General features: G+C 53.3%; 1 protein-coding gene across 1 annotated transcript in view; it reads right to left on the bottom strand.

The window, feature by feature from the left end:
- Positions 1 to 17,422, bottom strand: part of PLXND1 (plexin D1) — an 81,012-nt gene extending 63,590 nt beyond the window's left edge. The window contains exon 1 of the mRNA XM_035546691.1: positions 16,058 to 17,422. Coding sequence (XP_035402584.1) covers positions 16,058 to 17,419 — 1,362 coding nt within the window. The 5' untranslated portion in view covers positions 17,420 to 17,422. The remainder of the gene's footprint in view (positions 1 to 16,057) is intronic.
- Positions 17,423 to 19,164: the final 1,742 nt, after the last annotated feature.

The following is a 19,164-nucleotide window of genomic DNA, read 5'->3' as shown; positions in this document are numbered from 1 at the left end:
AAGAACAATGACAGAGGAAAAAATGTAAGGACTCCTCCTCTATGTCACCTAGATCTAGTCTGTGAGCAGGTATTTGGCTTACTTGGCCCACAGCAAGACAACAGACTTGACCATTCTGTGCTAAATTAATTAGCACCGCCACTGCATGATGGCAGCATTTAAAAACTAGCCTGATTCTTCATATTTCTCCTTCCCTGCTGAGATGCACCCAAGATTTACGACCGCTCTCACCCTGAATCCTCTGAGATTCTCCTTATAATTTCTTCTCAGACAATGTGGATGGATTCAACAACGTCTGAATATCACAACAGTCTTGCTGCCGACAATTTACCTGCTGTCACTCCCACAGCAGCTTTTATGAAGTGCTGTGGGGGCAGCTGGCGCCGTTCAAATGATGGGCATGTTTCGAGGGCCATTACCACATCATCTGCAGTGTCATTTCAGGCTCATCTCAAAAGCCGCAATTGCGCTGTCACCCTCGCTGGGTGTTGGCATGCAGCACACAGGACGACAACTGCAGGTATTTGCAGACTGGTGCTAGCCTAAAAGCAGAGGCGATTAGGGCCCTGGCTGCGGGAAGCACTTGCACACCGTGTCAGGCAGGAGACCGCTGATGGACCTCAACCCACACCCCCGCCACCAAGCATGTTTTATGCCTTACTGAAGTCAGATGTACCACGGATATCCCTTCCGAAACAATACTTGGGAGTGCTAATTTAAGCAGAACAAATGCAGGGATTGAGGCTGTATCTGTTAGGATACTGGACCACATGCTTCTACCACACAGAAGCTGACGACCAGCCTGTTTAGCACATCCCTCCCTTCCTGGGCTGAGTGCACCAGTCTTGTGTCGCAATTCCTGTAGTACCAGTATTATTTCACTAATGGAACCAGACTGCATTCAGCTCTACCCTCTCTTCAGTTGGTTTGAAGCCACTGGGCCTGAAGCAGCTCCTGATCACAGGTTTGGAGGACAAGGCCAGCCTCTGGGCCTCTGCTCAGGACAGCACCAAGAGGAGGCAACACACTTGGAGCTGCAGCTTGGTTTATACAGGCGTGAGATGAAAGGATCAAATGTTCTGGATGCAAGTGGCTTTTCTAAACATATTTTGCAGTTTCACAGTATTTCATTCTTTTAAAACAAAACAAAACAAAACAAACAAACAAAAAAAACAACTGCAGCCCAAATTCTCAAGTGTGTGTTTCCCGTGTAACTGGGCAACACGATTTCTTTATGCTACACACAGGCTATGGCAAGCCATTCATTTTTCTGATGTAATGGTTCCTTCCACTCACAGACAAACCTTCAGAAAGGCACTTGGTTTTATTTATTTGTTCTGGGGACACTTATCTCTAGCTCCACTTCACCACTCTCTACCAACATCAAGGAACCGAAGCTCCCAGGGCTCCCTCCTGCTGGAGGCTGAGGCACGGGGCAGCTTGGGCACCAGGAGGCACGCTCAGAGGAGCCTCCTGGGGGCAGTGGTGTCGGTCCTCCACCAGCCTCCCCCAGCCCGGGGCACAAGCCTTTCCTTCCACAGATGGCTGAAGCCAATGGGAGCTCCTTATCTGCTCTCTCTGCCTGTTTATAAATCACACTTTACAGACCCAATATAAACACAAAGTGTTTTTCATGGTAAACAGGATGTAACCATTCTAATGCAGGCCAGGCATTATTTTGGTCACATACATCCTTCCTTTAAAACACCTTTCTTTAAATGACATCAGCTCTTCCAAAGGACAAGCAGGAGACATATGGTGTTTCCCTCACATGGTCTCCAGGGTGGGGTGACACAATATGCTGCTTCTGTCTGTAAACTGCAGCACCGAGGAGATATTTTAACTCTGTCATTTTAGGGTAAACAGGATATGACCAAGTCACATCCTTATGCAGGCACCAGACGATCACTCCAGATAATCACCGCAGCTTGGGAAATTTCACTTAGAAGTTGTGCTGAAAGGCATTCTTGATACAGAATGGGTGAAATCTTGCTCCGTCTTAAGCCAGACGGACCTACCCTGTGGTGGGGAAGACATAAATAAAACTTTTCTTCCTAAACCAGTACCTTTCTATCATTTGCATTTTAAAACAACCCTATGGGCATTTATTGCATTGCCATTATTTTTCTGCTACACGCTGTGGATATGGAGTAACTCACAGAAATATTGAAGGGGAGGCCTAGAACGAGGTCCTTCTGCACCCAACACATTCGCCCCTGCCACTCTCATGCTACAGGGGAGCTGCCCCGGGCACAAGCCGCCAACAGCCCAAGACCAGCACAAGGTGAGCAGCGGTGCTGCCATCCCACACGCTCACAAGGAGGGTGTACTTTGTATTTCTACAAAATTTCAAAAATGGAGCAAATGAACCCAAACCAAGGAGCAACTCCTAAGAGGAGGGTTAGTCAGATTAACCCCTGAGTGTGATCAGAAAGACAACACGGGACAGAGATGAAACATTTCCAACCACATCAGAGCTCAAGTGTTCAGCTGCTTTCGCAGTGCAAGTTCAGTCCTTTATCCCAGGCCTAGAACTGCACAAACTGAAGAAGCGATTTACCAGAATTTCCATTACCAGTCCCCCAGCCCTGCACGCTGTGCCCCAGAGGCAGGCTTGCAGGATGTCGGTTTCGGAAGGAAGTCTGCTGGAAACAGAAGGAGGAAGAGGAGTGGTGAGGCAGCACTCAGGAAAACCATGAAATGTACTGATTTTTGTATCCTGTCTTTGTGACCTTAAAAATAGTTCTTAAGCAAAGATGGGAGTTTATTTCTGAATCAAAACCAGGCTGCAGTTCAGAAAGAAGCCCTGCAGCTTCTGCTTTCAGCAAGCAAGCTCTTCCTTACTGTACTACAGAAAGCCTGAAAGATTTGCAGTGCAGCAGTGAGAGGAAAGCAAACCCACCCCTTTCATGCATCGTATCAGAGTGGATTAAAGTGTTGGCTCCTAACATGCCTGGAGTCCTGGGAAAATGACATAGCCAGCATCCGATAATCTGCTCCAAACTTGTTGATTTGTGGGACTTAGCAATAGTCTTCATAGGCTCAAAATTTGGCAGTTGCTCCCACACAACTGACATTTTCAGGCCATTAAGTTCTGTGATAAAAGGGCTCTAGCCTTATCTCCCGCCTTCCTTAACATAAACCATTAGGCTTTTATTAACATTTAGGTATGACTCAGGGAAATCTCTGACTGCAGACAGAATATTGAAAATAATTTGGATATTGTCCGAAGAGAATAGCAGGGCATGGATTCAAAGCTGAAAAAGGAGAGAAGCTAAAAACCATTGTGGAAATATTCCACAAGCACCATAACAAAATGGGCAGAGTGAGAGATGGTGGCCAGCAGACTCAGTCGCATTATGAAAACAGAAAGCACAAGCCCCCTTCTGTGTCCGGCAGAACCCAGACTCGGCCACAGAATCCCTCCCCAGGCACAGCCTATTCATTTCGGAGCCCTCACAGTGTTGCCAGCAGTTTGTACACACAATCATGCGTTTATCTGCCAGAGTGTTGCAACCAGAGCTGTCAAAAACAGGCTTTTTAGGATGCCTGGAGGAAAATGTCATCGTTAGAAGAGGACTCCACTGTTAAGGCACTTGAGACGTAAGCAGTCTCTAATTGTAGTGCTGCCGCAAAGACAGGCATTATCAGAGAGCTCCTCTGACTTCCCATCATGTTTTTTAGGCAATGGGAGGCAAATCAATGTGCACTCTTGACCAGTTGAGGCACTCAGGCTGAGCACCGCTGAAAATGGAATCTTGCTGCATTTTTCTCAAGAATCATCCACACTGAGTAATCAGCACCCATACTGCACAGTAGACTTCCTTAGAAAAGGCTTAAAATTACATTTGCACCCTGTTTTTGCTGTTTACTCAGACTACAAGTTTCTTGAGCAAGGAAGCGGCCATTTCTGCTGTGTTTTGCACAATGCCAGCCCTGGCCCACGCTGCACTGCTAGCCACCAGCGTAGCACAACTAACGGGCTATCCAAACAAGGATCTGTCTGCTCTCAGCTGTGACCTGGACCACGTCCCGCCCGTGGGGAGCCACAGGGCATGGCACCACCGCACCAGCAGCCGCCCCGGCCCAGCGCTGTCCAGACACAGGGGGCAGATTCCTGGTGCCGTAAAGCGGCGCAACCCCACCGATGCCGGCAGATAGCATCTGCCCAGATGTTACCCTGAAGGGCCTGAAGTGTGTGCGAGAGGCCACTCACACGGCTCTTGGGACCACTTCTGCCGACCTCCATGTTTATTTATGTCCCAGGAGCCGCAGCCACTGCGTGCAGCCGCGCTCCCCGTGTGCCTCCCACCCAGCGTGGGTGTGAGCGGGAGCACCACGGCCCCGGCACCACCACTGCTCGGGGACAAATCCCAAACATCGCAGGGAAAGGCGCGCTTGTCACACTGCCATGAAACTGCCCCTGGCAGGGCGGATGGGAGCAGGGCAGGGGACTAATGACAGCTTTGCCCCAGGTTTTACCAGAACGTCACTTCTGCTGCTGCATTCTCAGCCCACATCTCAAGAATGGGGAGGTCGCACTGGGCTGGCCGCCGCGCTGCGCACAGAAGTGAGGCTCTCCCCTGCCTCGAATAAAGTCAGGCTGGCACCAGCTGCTCACAGCCCAGCACCAAACTGCTCCTGCCCAGCGGCAGCCTTCCCGCCATGAGACGGGAAAGTTAACGGCTTGCTGAATAGCAGTAATTGCTTATAAAAAACTATCAACAGATTCCCTCTGTCAAATCCCCATGAATCACCATTCCCTTGACAAACGAGCATTCACTGTACCAAAGCCAGCGGCATCCAGCAGAATAGATGCATCGGTTGCACAGAGAGAAAAATGACTGTATCAGTTCAGCAGCTCCTCCCCTCCACAGCAGACAAACGTCACCCCCACGCCAAAAAGCATCTCCTTGGCTTCTGCAGAGTTCCCGATGCCTGGCAGTTTTTCAGCCTCTTATCTTCATTTTTATTTTACAGGAGAACTTTTCTTTTCCTGTCTTATAAAACTCATTCTTCCCCCTCCCTACTCTTGACTCAACCCCTTTTCTTTCCTTCCAGCTTCTGACATTCACTCTTCGCAGTTTCCCCTGGGAAACTCACCTGATTGAAACGACCAAGGAATTCAGACCAGTGTCCCTCAGATTAAGCAAGCAGAGCAAATAATGAGTGAAACCAAGCAAGCACAGTAACAATCACCATTAGGAAAGGCCAGCAGCAGCAAACACTGCAGACAAGTGATTCTCCTGGGACTTTTCATCCCCTTAAACCTGCCCAGCAGTTGCACAAGGATTAATCAGGATTCATTACAAGCAGAAGCAAGAGGTGTGTGAGGGCCTTGCTGCTGTTCGTCCCAGCATGCCCGTATCACTAGTTCTGCCTTTCACTAGTTTCTGGAGTTTCCAGCAAAGACCGAAGCGCTCATCTGTTGTAAAATGAGGGGCTAAGCACGCTGTGCATCTGTAGCCGGACATGGGACCGGGGCTGACCTAGCAAGCCGAGCCCACCTACTGCCCAAAACCAAATGAGGAGCTGTTTCAGAAGGGAGCCTGCAAAGGCACGGATGGATCGAGACCTTCAACCAGCTGATGGCCAGACCCAGCTCAGATCAAACCGCTCACATCAGCCCTGCACCCCGCCCACAGGGGTACCCAGCACCGTGCCCCTGCTCTCACGCACCCTGCAGAGATGGAGCCACGGGCAGCACCAGCAACTGGAACCACTCGAAGCAGAGAAATGCAGCCCTTTAACTGAAATTGCATATCCTTCATGCTGCCAGGAAGACTGGTCAGGCTTATTATGCTGGTCTTCATCCTGCATTAAATACAATACTTCAGATTATACAATCAAATCCCCCTGGAATGGGCAGGCAGAAGGATTAACGAACAACAGGCTCCAGAGGGGTTGTCACAGTCAAAACAGCAAGTACTGGAGCAGCAAGAGTTTGTATGTATGTCCTTTAAATCCCCCCTGTTGGAAACGCCATTCCTCTGACCAGTTCTGCAGGGACAAAGAGGAGAATTTATCAGTGCCTCCTTCCACGGGCATTCTGGATGCTCTGAAGCATCCCCGTTGAAATTGTTCGGAATAAGACATCTGATTTATTCAGACTGTATTTTCTTAGCTGCTCTTTCCTGAGGAGAGTGCCCTGTTCTACCACGCGAGCTGTGTTTCTCATTTATGCTTAGCTTTGGCTTCAGTAACCACAATTTCAAAATATTCAAGCTCCTTCCCACAAGAAGGAATCCTGGGTGAACAGTCAGTTTGGCTCCTCGATCTTCAGAGGTTATTTTTTTCTTATTGCTACTGCTAATACTTAGCACTTTACATCTTCAAAGTGCATTGAAGGCATATCTGTGCTGAAAAAAGCATCCATTAGAGTAACACCTTCTTACCTAACACAACTGGTCTTTTGCATGTGTCAGTTCAAATCTGCTTCATTTAGCCATAGTTTATAGTAAATATTTTCCTGTATTTTCCTCATTAGTTCTGCCAAATCAATTAAGCTCTGAGATAATAAGCAGAATTCTGTTCTTCTTTTATGCATCCTCAATAAAACCTGGGTGCTTCCCTGACTCGCAGCATCACTCCCACACTGGCATGTGGACAAGGAGTCCTCTGCAGGGGCTGCCACGCGCAGCATGTGCTCAGAAGTCTTGGTAGGGGCGGTCAGAAACAAAGCAACGCCACCTGCTCCCGGCACCCAGCCAGCTGGAGAGCTTGGTGTGCAAGGTTAGAGCAAGTCTTTCTGCTCATTAAGCGAGCCCTCTGAACGTACAAGTGATCAAGGCATAACAACCATGCTTTAAGGGACACATGCTGCTCACAAACATACCTTTTTTTGACACTAATGTACATGAGATAGAGACCTCTGCCCTCATTTTTAGGACTGAGGAAATCCAAGTAATAACTTGAGTGTATGGCTATGGAAAGTGAGAAAGGATCAAGGTCTGGACACAGGATCTTCTGACCTGCAGCCAACCCTTGAACTCACATGCAAGCAATCGCACAAACAGCACCTGTGTGAAGCAAAAGACTTTCTCCAGGCTTCTCTCTGAAAGCACTGTGCTTGTTTACTTACCCATATTTTATATCTTCACTTCTTCTTTGGACGTCCTATTTTATTGTACTTTTTTTTTCCAATTAGAAAATTAAAATCTGCAGAATGATTTCAAAATTTGTTAAAATAAATGGTCCTGTTGGATTCAGCAACCAATCACCTCTCCTATTTGGTCAAAGCATTGAAAGCTTCCTCTTTCTCTATCATTTTATATTTTTCTCTGCTGCCTTCAAGATTTGCAGGGGCCAATGTTTCCAAAACTATTTGGGAAGATCCACTACATTTTGCAGCTCATCGTGGCACCAAATTTCAGCACAACGTTACATTACGGCTAGGAGACTCCAGGGACTAGCATCACAATTACAGTTTCTCCCCAAAGCTTGAAGCCTGTCCTCAGCCCCTTGCTGAAGTGGGGCCAAGCAGCCCTCCCCGGCACAGGGGGCCGGTGTGCTGACACAGAGCTGCCCCGGGGGCTGCCCCAGGAGAGCTGTGCAGGGACACGTGCCCCCCTCCCCAGGATCCTCAAGGACAAGCGCAGGGAAACCACCTGCATCAGCTGCTCTCCAGATGTGGATGTCTGTCCCCAGTGCCTGTGTGCTGCACCAGCTGCCTTTCTGGACAGGGAAATCGAGGCAGCTACCATTTCCTTCCCAAGTGAGGACCCTCCACACCAACTGCCCAAAGCCCCACCTGAACCCGCTGCCACCTGGCGCAGACCCCGCAGCTGCCCAGGGAACCACGTGCAGCAGCACATGACTTCAGCACCTTCCAGTTAAAATCGTGATCTATGAGAAATAACAAAGGATGACAGGGATTCACAGTCCAACATCTTTGGAAACTGCTATTTTGTATAGTATTTAAAAAAAAAAACAAACCTCACCCTTCTCACTGAGTGCTATCATCATGCTATAAACTTCTCCCAGCTCTTTCCAAAGAGAGAACTCTATACGCGGACATTTTCTAGAATACACCAGGTTTTCAGTGGCTCATTTTAATCAGGCTATCCACCAGAGATGGCTTTTGGCCACTAGTAGCTCCCAACCCGTTAAATGTTGGCAGCGGTCAGCAGACGGTGGGATGAAAATCTAATAGCTGAAGGGTTTTTGCTCCAGAAGCAAGGAGTGTGATGCAGAGTAATACTTTAAACAGAGGTGAGACAGAAACAGGAACACAAATTCCAAATTTCCTTCAAATAACAGAAGGACATCTTGTAAAATCCAGACTTTTAGACAATTTTGCTTCTGGGTTAGAATTGAGAGATTAATGCTCCAATGCCACTAATAACACTCAAGCTGCTGAAATCCCGTGAGACCAGCAACCCTCTAACAGTTTGGGCTCAAAAAATGTGCAGCCCTGTTCCAGCAACCAGTCCAGCCCCATGAGACTGCTGCTACTCACAATCATGCTGTGTTCCGAGAAGGACAAAGCAGAAAGAGGCCCCAGCAAGACAATAAGGAAAAAGCCTGAATACCCACGCTCACCCTTATCCACCCTTCCTCTGAAAAACAACACGTCCTCAAGTGGAGAGGGAAGCACAGGGCTGGCAGCTGCAGGTCAGCCCTGCTCAACGCACAAACAGCCACCGCTGCACTCCTGCTGCCACAGGACACTGCATCCCCTGTCCCGGGGGTGTCCTAGTCCCACCCCCAGCACAGGTCTGCATTTGGCGTCTCCATGCGCTCCCCACACTGGACAAGCTCTGCTTGTCACTTGGCAGGTGACGAGGCAAAATCAGCACGGGCTTTGGGATCAGCTCGTCTCATCCGCACACCACGTCTGACAAGGGCTCACCCAGGCTCTTTTTGATACAGGCCCTCTCGGAGCAAGACATCCCCACGGCTGCTGGCAGAGCTGCTGCCCAAATGTGGGAACCAGCACTGCTCCTCTGCTGCAAAATGCCAATAAATTCTGCTGGTCTCTCCCAAGTTGGAGATTGCTGTCGACAGTCTGCCACCTCCTCCACTTGCTGCAAGGTGTTAGATCCCCACTTGAGAAGAAAACAAGGACTGCAGTATTTTCTTTACCTACCCTACAAAATAAATAAATAAATAAAGACAGAAAAAAAGCAAAGCAGATCCTTCCAGCAGGTGCCTGGTCGGGTCATCCCCCACCCACACTGTGCTCTGCCAAAACAGTGGCACAGCAGCACCCCAGCACCTGGGACCTCGGCTCAAGTCCTGGCACTGCCACCCATCCGATCAAGGACAAGGCATAAATCGGGTGGTCTACCACCGTATGTCCCCCACGTGAAATGAGAGCAATAGCACTCCCCGAGCACAGACCTGTGCACAGCCCTGAGACTTCACAACAAGAGATGCATGTCTACAGGTGTGCAGGGCTGCAGCAGCACCCTGCATCCCACCTCCTCTTCCCCTTTGTGCAAGGGGCACAGTGCGGGGAAAAAAGCCTTCAAACATCAGCCACGTTTCCTCCCCGTGGCCCAGAGCTTTTACCCTGTCCATCACCTCCTTGGTGTTGTGACCACAGTGCAAAGAGCTGGTCATGCATCCACGCCTGCAGCCCTGGTGCTGCAGGGGCTGTAAGGCACGAGCTCGCACACTGCGGCACCGGCCGGACTGGGACTCCCAGCCACGCTGCTGTAGGTAGTGTGCGATGGCACTCAGGTGTTTGTAACTGATTGTTTCCAACTGCTGCTGGTTCCAGCTTGCCTTGTGTTTGCATTAAATTACCACAGCCAGGGGCTCAGACTTATTATGTTTCCAGCAGCTTGCTGGAAGAGGTCATCAGACCAGAATATCACAAGTTTGCAGTTGCCTACATGTTTAAATAGATGCCTAGCAGGATTTAGAAGCAGGCTGAGCGAGGTGTTTTTATAGCATCCCCAGGCACCCATCCACGTGTCCTCCAGGTGCCTTGTTCACCTCTGCCCTGAGCCCTGCTCATCTTCCGTCTCAATCACAATAAAACAGACTTTCAAAAATCAGAAAAGAGATGCCACAATTCCTTCACTTCCACCCACCAAGACCTCACAGCCAAGCTAGCACTGGTTGGATCTCCTGAGGAGCAGGTTCACATTTGTCTGTGAGCTCAACGCGTGCCCTGGAAAACATCCACGCTCCGCAAACACAAGTGGTTTGAAACCCCTGAATGAACGGACAACTGAGATGTGCTCACCACCTTCGTATGACTGTGTGATCACCTCTCCAGACTCCTCCAGCATCCCTCTGGCTGTGACAGTCAGCAACTGTGGCTGACATCGTACCTCCATGTACAACACTGGACTTGGCAAAAATGGTTCTTCTGTATTCCACCTTAGCCATTACTTAGTTACAGGAGGTTTGATGAGCTCAATGGATCAAAATTAATCTGAGTTTCTATTTATCAAGGACGACAATACCTGTGCAGCTGACTGTGGCTCTCTGGAAGCCTGCAGGGGTGGCTCCGGTTCCCCGCAGCCAGGGTACCCTGCTCCCATCCCACCTGGGCCAGCAGCAGCCGGCAGCACTGGCCCCAGGGTTCAGAAGCAGGCCAGGAGCCATCTTCTCTTCTCTCACCTAAAGCAGACACAGTCTCTGGTTTCCAGGCACAGACATTTCCATGACTTTGACTGGATTTCCCTTTGCGACGTGTTTCACGTGAGCTGCAAGCAGGTGTAAGCCACAGGGACTCCCGTGGGCACGTTCCCACCCTGCCTTCAGCTCCCCAGGGACACCCCTGCCCCACACCAAGAGCGGGGGCACTCGCCTGCCCCCAGGCACACTCAGCCCATGGACCATTGAGCTGAGCCCCTCCCTGGAAGGACGAGATTCACACGGCTCCTGTCCCACATTTGCCAGCTGCCCGTGTGTGCCTAATTCCCAGTAAAAGGCTGACAGTGACATAAGTTTCCAAGGAAACATACCTAACACCTGCCATGCCTAACTAATACCTGGTGAGGGACAGAGCAAGTGCTCTGTACCCAGCTCAGGGTCCAAGCCTGACGTCCTCCAAATCTCAGCAAAGCTCAGGCTTTGGCCCGAGCCTCTCCCCTAGGTACCCGAGGTCCCAGCAGCCACCCCTCAGGCAGACTGGCCACTTGCTGCCCAGGCAAGGAAGGCTTGGGAGGAAACCTTGACAGGCACAGGACACTGATGTCTTGTAAAGCAACACCCCGAACTAAAACAGACGTCACTGATACGACTAACTTTGTAGTAACGGGGCGTTCTCCTCTTCAGGTGAATGCTAGCACCTCCAACGCAGCACCTTCTGTGAAAAGCAGAAATGAAGTCTGCTGCAGGAACTCCTGCCTTATTCTTAATGTACAAATTAAGTGTAAATTCCCAATTTCCCTTCTTTGGCTAATCCTCTGGATTTATGTGAGTAGATGTAAGGTTAGAGCACATTTATTTTCATGTTTGGAATTTCTAAATTCATATAAACCAGCACTTCAAAGTAACTCAGCTCCTATAAAACCCAATCCCACAGAGACGCCACAGTGCTTGGACAGCAAGTAGATGCTTTGTCATATTCCCACGTGTATATGATTTTTTTTTCTTTGGGAACATTTTCTTACTGGTTTCAAACCACATTTCCATGCACAAGCATTCATATACTGAAATTGTTTATACAGTCTACCCAAGGAGTTCATTTTATTTAACAGCCCGTTATAGTAAAACTCACTGGTGGGTATCTCATCATTACGCCACAAAGCACTGTGTTCAATGAGCATGCAGGATCTGACACAAAGCCACAAGAGCCAGAAACTTGAGAATTAATGCTGAAACGCATCATTATCCCATGCCGCTGTGCCTAAGTTTTTCAGCATAGAAAACAATTGGGTTTTTCAGCCTTTTTAGAGTTGCAGACCCCAAAACATTTCCCAGGAGTGATGCAGATCCCTGGGTAGCAAATCTAAATCTAAATCTAAGGAATTATAACGAGTCTGCTTTCTCTCATTATCTCTCAGGGAGTTTTTAGGAGAGCATGGGGCTTGACATGGAAAACCACAGAAGGCAAGTAAGGAGCCTGGTGAAACCGGGGCAGGCTTACCAGCTCGGCTTCCCTCAAGAGTCCTGGCTGGCCACACAGTGCATTTTATCCCATGTTGATCTCAGACCCCTACATCAGCGAGCATCTGGGCACGCAGCAGGAAGGATTGCAGGGACACCTGGACATCCACATTCGCTTACCCTTCTGCTGCTGCCACAGCTGGGACCACGGAGCCAGAACAGCCTGGTAGCTGCCTCAGTTTCCCTGCCCAGAAAGGCAGACGGTGCAACACACAGACACCCGCCATGGCCAGAGGGTGCCATGCGGCTGTCCTGCGCTGGGGCACCCAGAGAGGCAGCGTGGAGAACTGGCCATCACCTCCTCTCCTGTGGTGCTGCAGGCATCCTGCTCAGCCTCCCCAGGCCGGTTTTCACAAGGGCGCTGGCTCCTGGCAGCTGCGCCACGCTCCGGCTGTGCCACGGGGCTGACCTTCACACCGAGCGGGCCACAATCCGGCTGGGAAGAATAGTTCAGATATGAAGTTAACCCGCTCGGTGTCCCCAGGCTTCGGTAAGCACTGTCAGCACATTGCTGCAGTTGACATTAAAGACAGGCTGCTGAAGAGAGCTTACACCCCTCCTCCATTCTGGAGGCTGAGGTCCGAATTTGATCCAGGCTTGTAGCAGTAAAAACAGGGCAGTGACTTCAGGCAGGTATTTCATCTCAGCTGCACGTGTTACAAACACAGCCTGCTATTTGATATAAAATTAATTACAAAAAAGCTACTTTTGCTGTGGGAAACCAAACCTAGAGCTCACCTACTCACTCTCTGCCCATCAAGAACCGAACCAAACCAAATCCTTCCCTGGAACATCCTCCTTCCCCTACGCTGCTTCTGCTTATCCACCTCCGTGGTGACTTTTTGGTGGCGCTCATCGAGAACAACCAACCAACCTGCTGACCTAGACCATGCTCCCCTGCACACTTTCCCCATGTCTCACAAAGTCATTAAGCACGTGCTTAATTGCAAGTCAGTGCTCCCACGACAGGGACGGGGTGCCCCCAGGACATCGGCCCAGCCACCAGCCTGGGGAGACGCAGTGGCTGCAGCTCCCGCTGCCCCGGCTGTCCTGGCAGCCCTGAGACGCGGCTGGCATGGCTGGAGCCAAGGGCTGGCGGCAGTGGCCTGGGAGCACTCTGGGCACCGGGACCGAGGCCTCGCATGGTGCCCACCTCCCACAGTGTCACCTGCCACCACGCCGAAGGTAACGAGCCTGACCTGCCATCGCCCCGTTCTCCCAAAAGCCATCCCTCGTGCCCGAGTGCCACGGCTCCCCGGCTGAGTCACAGCTAAGTGCTGCAGGAGAGGAGCATTCAATTAGACAGAACAACACACAAGGGGACAATGATTTTCCTTTCACACCACATTACGCCTAACAGCCAGTGCTCCCTATTTGTAACAACCGACTACTTCAGCCTAACATGTATTCGGAATGAATCAGGTCATCATTAGATTTTCATTTTTTTTCCAGAAGGAGCTTAAAACCCAACCACCTAGACTACAGGAAGAACTAATGAACCACAATTTTGATAATACCGGTGCACCTATCAGTGATGCATAGGCAAAAGAAAACTTGGAAACCCACTAACGGCTGGAAAAGTGGAGCTTATAATGGGAAGGCAGCTAGACACTGATCTGCACCACTGAACCAGCTGCTGCTTTAATACATTTTCCTGCTGTGTTCCCAGGGCTGGGACAGAAAATGTATTAGAGTATTTCATTGTCTTGAAGGTGGAAATTGATGTTAGATTTTTGCAGCACAAAGAAACACAATATTACAACTCTTCTCTTGACACTGCCACTCTGGGACTTGAAAACGAAAACAGCTTGTTAACTTGTTGGCAATTCTAATGATTAAGTAAAAGGCAAAAAAAAAAATGAAAGGCTCTCCTTCTGACTGGTAGGAAGGCTTCCCAGCAGGCTTGGTCAGCGGTTTTAGAGGAAAACGCTTCAAATAAATAGGAAGCGTAGAAATATTAGGCAAGAACGAATATTAATAGTATGCTTCATTTATATCCTGCTGTACTTGACATCAAAGGATCTCAAAGCAGCTTTACAAATGTAATCTTTCACAACATGTGAGTTAGGCTTCTGAATAACAGTAATAGATACAGGAGTGTGCCTCAAATCAGGAAACTGAGGCACTTACAATTAAATGACTGGCTCGAGGACAGCCACTCAGCACCAGGATCGGTGCTAGATAAACCAGAACCCCATTTTCCCTGTCCACCCTTTATAATCACCAGCCACACTGCTGTTTCCATTTAAACAAATCTTCTTGCAGCCTGATCTCACCACAAAGCTAAGCACAGCAGATGTCTAGTGACTGCCATAGGACTGGAGGCTCAGCATTTTCTAGCTCGCTCTCCGGAACCTCACATACCTGATTGCTTACCCTTTCAGGAACACAGACTTCCTTCGCAGAATGAACTGACAACATACTCCTGGCTGTCCTCCTCCACCACCCACGAAATGTTCAGAGGAAAGAACCGATACCAGGACTACACTTCGCAGTGCATCTACATTATAGGCCAGATTCAGAGATGGAGAGAAATCTCATCTCAGTGAACTCAGGGTCTCTCTGGAATCACTAGGGAATTAGCTGTCTGAATAGCTTATTGGATATAGCACTTGATATTTTAAATGTTATTACACTGCTGTTACTTGTAATTATTTTCCTTAATAACAAAAGTTAGAAAAAGCAGTGTTTTCTCAACCATCGAGAAGTGCTGAGGAAGCTCTAGGGGACCAGGTGTCTCTCTGCCATTGAGTTTCAATTAAAACTGTGCTTCTAACTCTTAAGCACTCTCCAGACTTCTTAGCCGCAGTGCCTCCTCTCAACCCGTCTGACAGAGATGCTACAATCCTGCGAGGTGCTGAGTGTCAGATTTGCAGGGATGCTGAGCATCAGCCCCAGCCAGCAAGACCTGCGGGTGCTTTCCTGCCCTGTAAATAGGATTCCCGACCCCCAGTGCCTCCTCTGAGAGCCGTGACCATGCCAAAACTTGAGGACCGGGCTCCTAGTGTTTAATGCACTGACTCTTTGTGGAATTAACTCAAAAGCCAGGACAACTACCAGATTGCCTGGCTGTCAGGCAGCTTGTAGTTTGCCACCAGGGAAAAACTATTCAACTTTGCTAGAGTAGGTCTACGAACCAGCGCATTAAGACTACGTATTTTAACGCAGCATGAGAGATGCCACGCTAAACACTTCGGTTACCATGGGAAACCTTTCTCTCTTTGCCACTGGCATTGCACAGGGAAGCCCAAGCCCAAATGCTCTATCTTGCCTTGGAAATCCAACAGATGTTTTTACGATCTTTGACGGAGCTGAGTTATGCATCCTTCCCAGAGGAAGGGAAAAATGTAGTGTTAAAGCAGCTCTTTCTCTCTTTCTTTGTTTCTTTCTCTCTTTCTTTCTCTCCAAACAGTGCACGTCTTTAGCGAAAGGGAAAACAGCCGTCTATCTGGCGTTAACATTTACGTCCGCTTGGTAACGAATCGTGACAACGGCAAACTTTTCCCCCGAACGCAACGGAACAAGGCCGCCTGTGTGCGCGCCTCCCCTCGCAGGGCTGCCCGGCCGCGGCGCGACGGGACGTGGGAAGGGAGCAGCTGCGGCTGGCGGTGCTCCCCCCGCCACCTCCCTCCCGGCTGTGCAGGGCGCACGGCCGGACACCGAGCGTCTGAGTCACCGCCGGATCGCTGCGGCAGGGAACGTGGGAATATCGCTGCCCCGCCGCGGAGCCCCGCCGCGCACGCACGCAGCAGCGCACACGCGCTCCCTCCGCTCCGCCGTGCCGAGCGCGGTGCGCGCCTGCCCGGCGAGGCAGCGGGACCGGCCGGCGGTGCGGGGCGCGGAGCGGGGCGCGGAGCGGAGCGGGGCCGCCCGGGCGGCAGCGGACGGGGCGGGCCGGCCCCGCCGGCCCCAGCCTCGGGGCGCCCCGTCGGCGCGCCCCGTCGGCGCTCCCCGCGGCGCCGCCCGGCCGGGCAGGTGCCCGCCGTACCTGGATGTTGCGCTTCTCGCAGGCCGGGCCGGTGCCCTGCACCACGCTGTCCAGCACGGTGACCATGCCGGCGGCCGGGCTGACGAAGCAGGAGTTGCGCGCCGCCCGGATCGTCTCCTCGATCTCGGCGAAGCGGAAGACGCAGAGCGCCGAGAGCGGCCTCCCGCCGCCGCCGCCCGGCCCGGCCCGCTCGAAGACGCCGAAGAGCAGCTCCTCCTCGGGCGGCGAGGCCGCGGCCGGGCCCGAGGGGCTGCGCCAGGCCGCCCGCGCCGGGAAGACGGAGACGAGGCGGGTGAAGGCGTCGGCGGCGCCGCCGCAGCGCAGCCCCAGCTGGATGTAGGACTCGGTCAGCTTCTTGGTCTCGCCGCTGCCGTTGAGCGTGGCCTCGGCCGCGTCGCCCAGGCAGATGCGGGCCAGCAGGCTGTGCGAGGGGCTCTCCTTGTCGCCCGCGTTGGCCTCGCTGTTGAGCGCCAGGTAGGCGTAGGGGCGGCGGGCGGGCGGCGCGGTGCCGCGCTGCAGGAAGGCGCGCACGAAGCTGAGCTTGTGGCGCGCCTTGGCGACCTGCTTGATCTTGAAGATGTTGTCGTCGGAGGGGTTGATGTCGAAGGTGAAGAGCTTGGCCAGGTCGCCGCGGGCGTTGAGCGCGCGGATGGCGATCTCGGGCGTGTTCTCGAAGCGGTGGTCCTCCAGGCTGCGGTTGCGGGGGAAGAAGGGGCTGCCGAAGCCCGTGTAGGTGGCGGCCACCAGCAGCCGCGCCCCGCCGCCGCCGCCGCCGCCGCCGCGGCGCAGCACCAGCCCCACGGTGGAAGCGTTCGGGTGGTTGGCCGCCACGTTCAGCATGCTGGGGAAGACGGTGACCGCGTCGCTGCCGCCCGGCGGGAAGCGCACGGCCACGGCCGAGATGTTGGCCATGCTGCGGAGCTGGCAGAGGCCCTGGTAGATGGAGCCGCAGACGACGAGGACGCCCTGCTCGGGGTCGGGCTGGAGGATCTTGTTGTAGTTGTTGGTGAGCACCTTGGGGTGCTCGCAGGAGGCCTGCGGGAGCTGCGGCGCGTGGCACAGGGGGCTGTCCAGCACCGGCCCCACCGCCGCCTCCGCCTGCAGCGCCAGCTCGCCCCCCGACAGCTGGAACAGGCGGTTGACAGCCGCCAGGTAGACGCGGGAGCCGGGGCCGTCCAGCGCGAAGTTGTTGGTGGGGGTGGGCGAGAGGAACTTGCGCTGCACCTCCAGGCCGGCGGCGCGGCCGGGCAGCAGCAGCGGCAGCAGCAGCGGCAGCAGCGGCAGCAGCAGCGGCAGCAGCAGCGGCAGCAGCGCGGGGGGCCGCGGCTCAGCGCCCGCCGCCGGGGCCGGAGCCGGAGCCATCCCGCCGCCCGCGCCGCCGCGGAGCCGCCGAGTGCATGAGCCCGCTGCGAGCGGCGGGAGGGGCCGGGCCGCGGGGCCGCTTCCTGCGGGGGCTGCGCGCCCGCCGCCGAGCGACGCCCGCGGGAAGTGGCGGCCGCGGCGGGTGCGCGGCGCTGCGCGGCGGGGGGCGGCGGGGCGCGCTCACGGCCGCGCCTCCCTCCCTCCGCCCGCCCCCGCCCCCGCCCTTCTTGGCGTTACTCACTTCTTTCTTATTCGGGGTTTGTCATGTGAAGATGATTAAGTCGCAGATATTTTTCCCCGCGCCGCGGGTCGGCCCCGCACCGGGCGGGGGCACGCGCGCGGCGGCCCCTCTGCCCCGGGCACGGCTCTCCTCCGCCCCCCCCCGCTTCTCCCCAGCCGTTTTCGCGCAGAACCGGCGGAGGGGCGGCCGAGGGAAGCGGCGCCTTCCCCGGCGGCGGAGCGGCGCGGCCAGCCGGGGGGAACGTGCCCCCCGCCGGCCGGCCCCGGGCCGGGACGGGCAGGGCCGGGGGCTGCCGGGCGCGTCCCGTCCGGGCGGCCGCGCCCGCTGCGGGCTGCGACCCCGAGCGGAGCGGGGGGGCCGGGGGCAGCGCGGCCCCGGGCTCGGGTCGTTTCCCGGCCCCGGCCGCGGACAGCTGCCCCGGGAACCGGCCCCCGGCGCGGAGAGCGGCGTGCGGCTCCTCGGGGCCCCACCTCCGGAGGGAGCTTTGCCCGCACGAGGAGCCAAAGGCAGAGTTCGGAACAGGACCGTGCGTCTCCTCTGCCCTCCATCGGGCTCTTCTTTAACTGTAGAAAGGGAATAAATAAATAAATATATAGAAAGAGAAAGAAGTGTTGGTATTTCCAAATTCCACCCACTGAAATCCACGGGGGGGGGGGGATGGCCCCGAGATAGCGCAGCCTCTGATCCACCCTTCCTTATCGGCGTGGGAACGCTCTACCTGGGTGGGTGAAAGTGTAAATTCACATCCCCGGCAGTTCTCCCCACGTCCGTGGGCACGTGCTCACCCCCTTGTCGTGGGGACGGATGCTCTTAAACCGAGGAGCGCGGCCAGGTAAGACTACAAAGAAAGCTCCGAACGATCCTGCGGCAGGAGCCTGCCCGGGCTGCACTCTGTGCAACAGATGCTTTGTTTGCTCACAGAGCTTACAGCCCCGCAGCTGCCCAGAGCAGCACTCAGCAGAGCCGCCCAGACCCCAGGCAGGTGCCGAGGGGGCACGGGTGGGCTGCAGTGTGCTACAGTACCCTGACCCTTGGCACCCTGGGGATGCTTCCAGCCAAAACAAGGGCAGAGCTGAAAGCCAGGCACATAGCTTTATCCTTAGTGCCCTCGTCTCAATCCTGAGTTTCCACTATGAGCAGAGACCTAGCCGGAGCACCCACGTGTGGAGGAAAGCAGAGGGGAAGCTTGTAGCCTTGCTTTCACCATGCAGCTACAACTGTGTATCATTACAAGGGCACAGGTCTTCTTGCAACAGGGGAGTGTAGGGGAGTGTGTCCCCTGCACAGGGTTGAGTACAGAAGCACCTCACCATCCACAAATAGCTATCAGCATTTAAAGCAAGGGTAGGAAATCAGACGAGCCCTGGAAAACTGCATTCCCTCCTGTCCCCAAACTGTGCCTTACCACCCTGCCTGTTCTCATGATGCTTATTTTCATTTATACAAAATATGTTAGCAAGGCTGATGAGAATTCTGCACGACTTCTGTTCTGGAGAGGAAAATC

Source organism: Cygnus atratus, chromosome 10 (assembly GCF_013377495.2).
Source record: "Cygnus atratus isolate AKBS03 ecotype Queensland, Australia chromosome 10, CAtr_DNAZoo_HiC_assembly, whole genome shotgun sequence".
NCBI lineage: Eukaryota > Metazoa > Chordata > Aves > Anseriformes > Anatidae > Cygnus > Cygnus atratus.
This window is presented reverse-complemented; position numbering and strand designations above follow the sequence as displayed.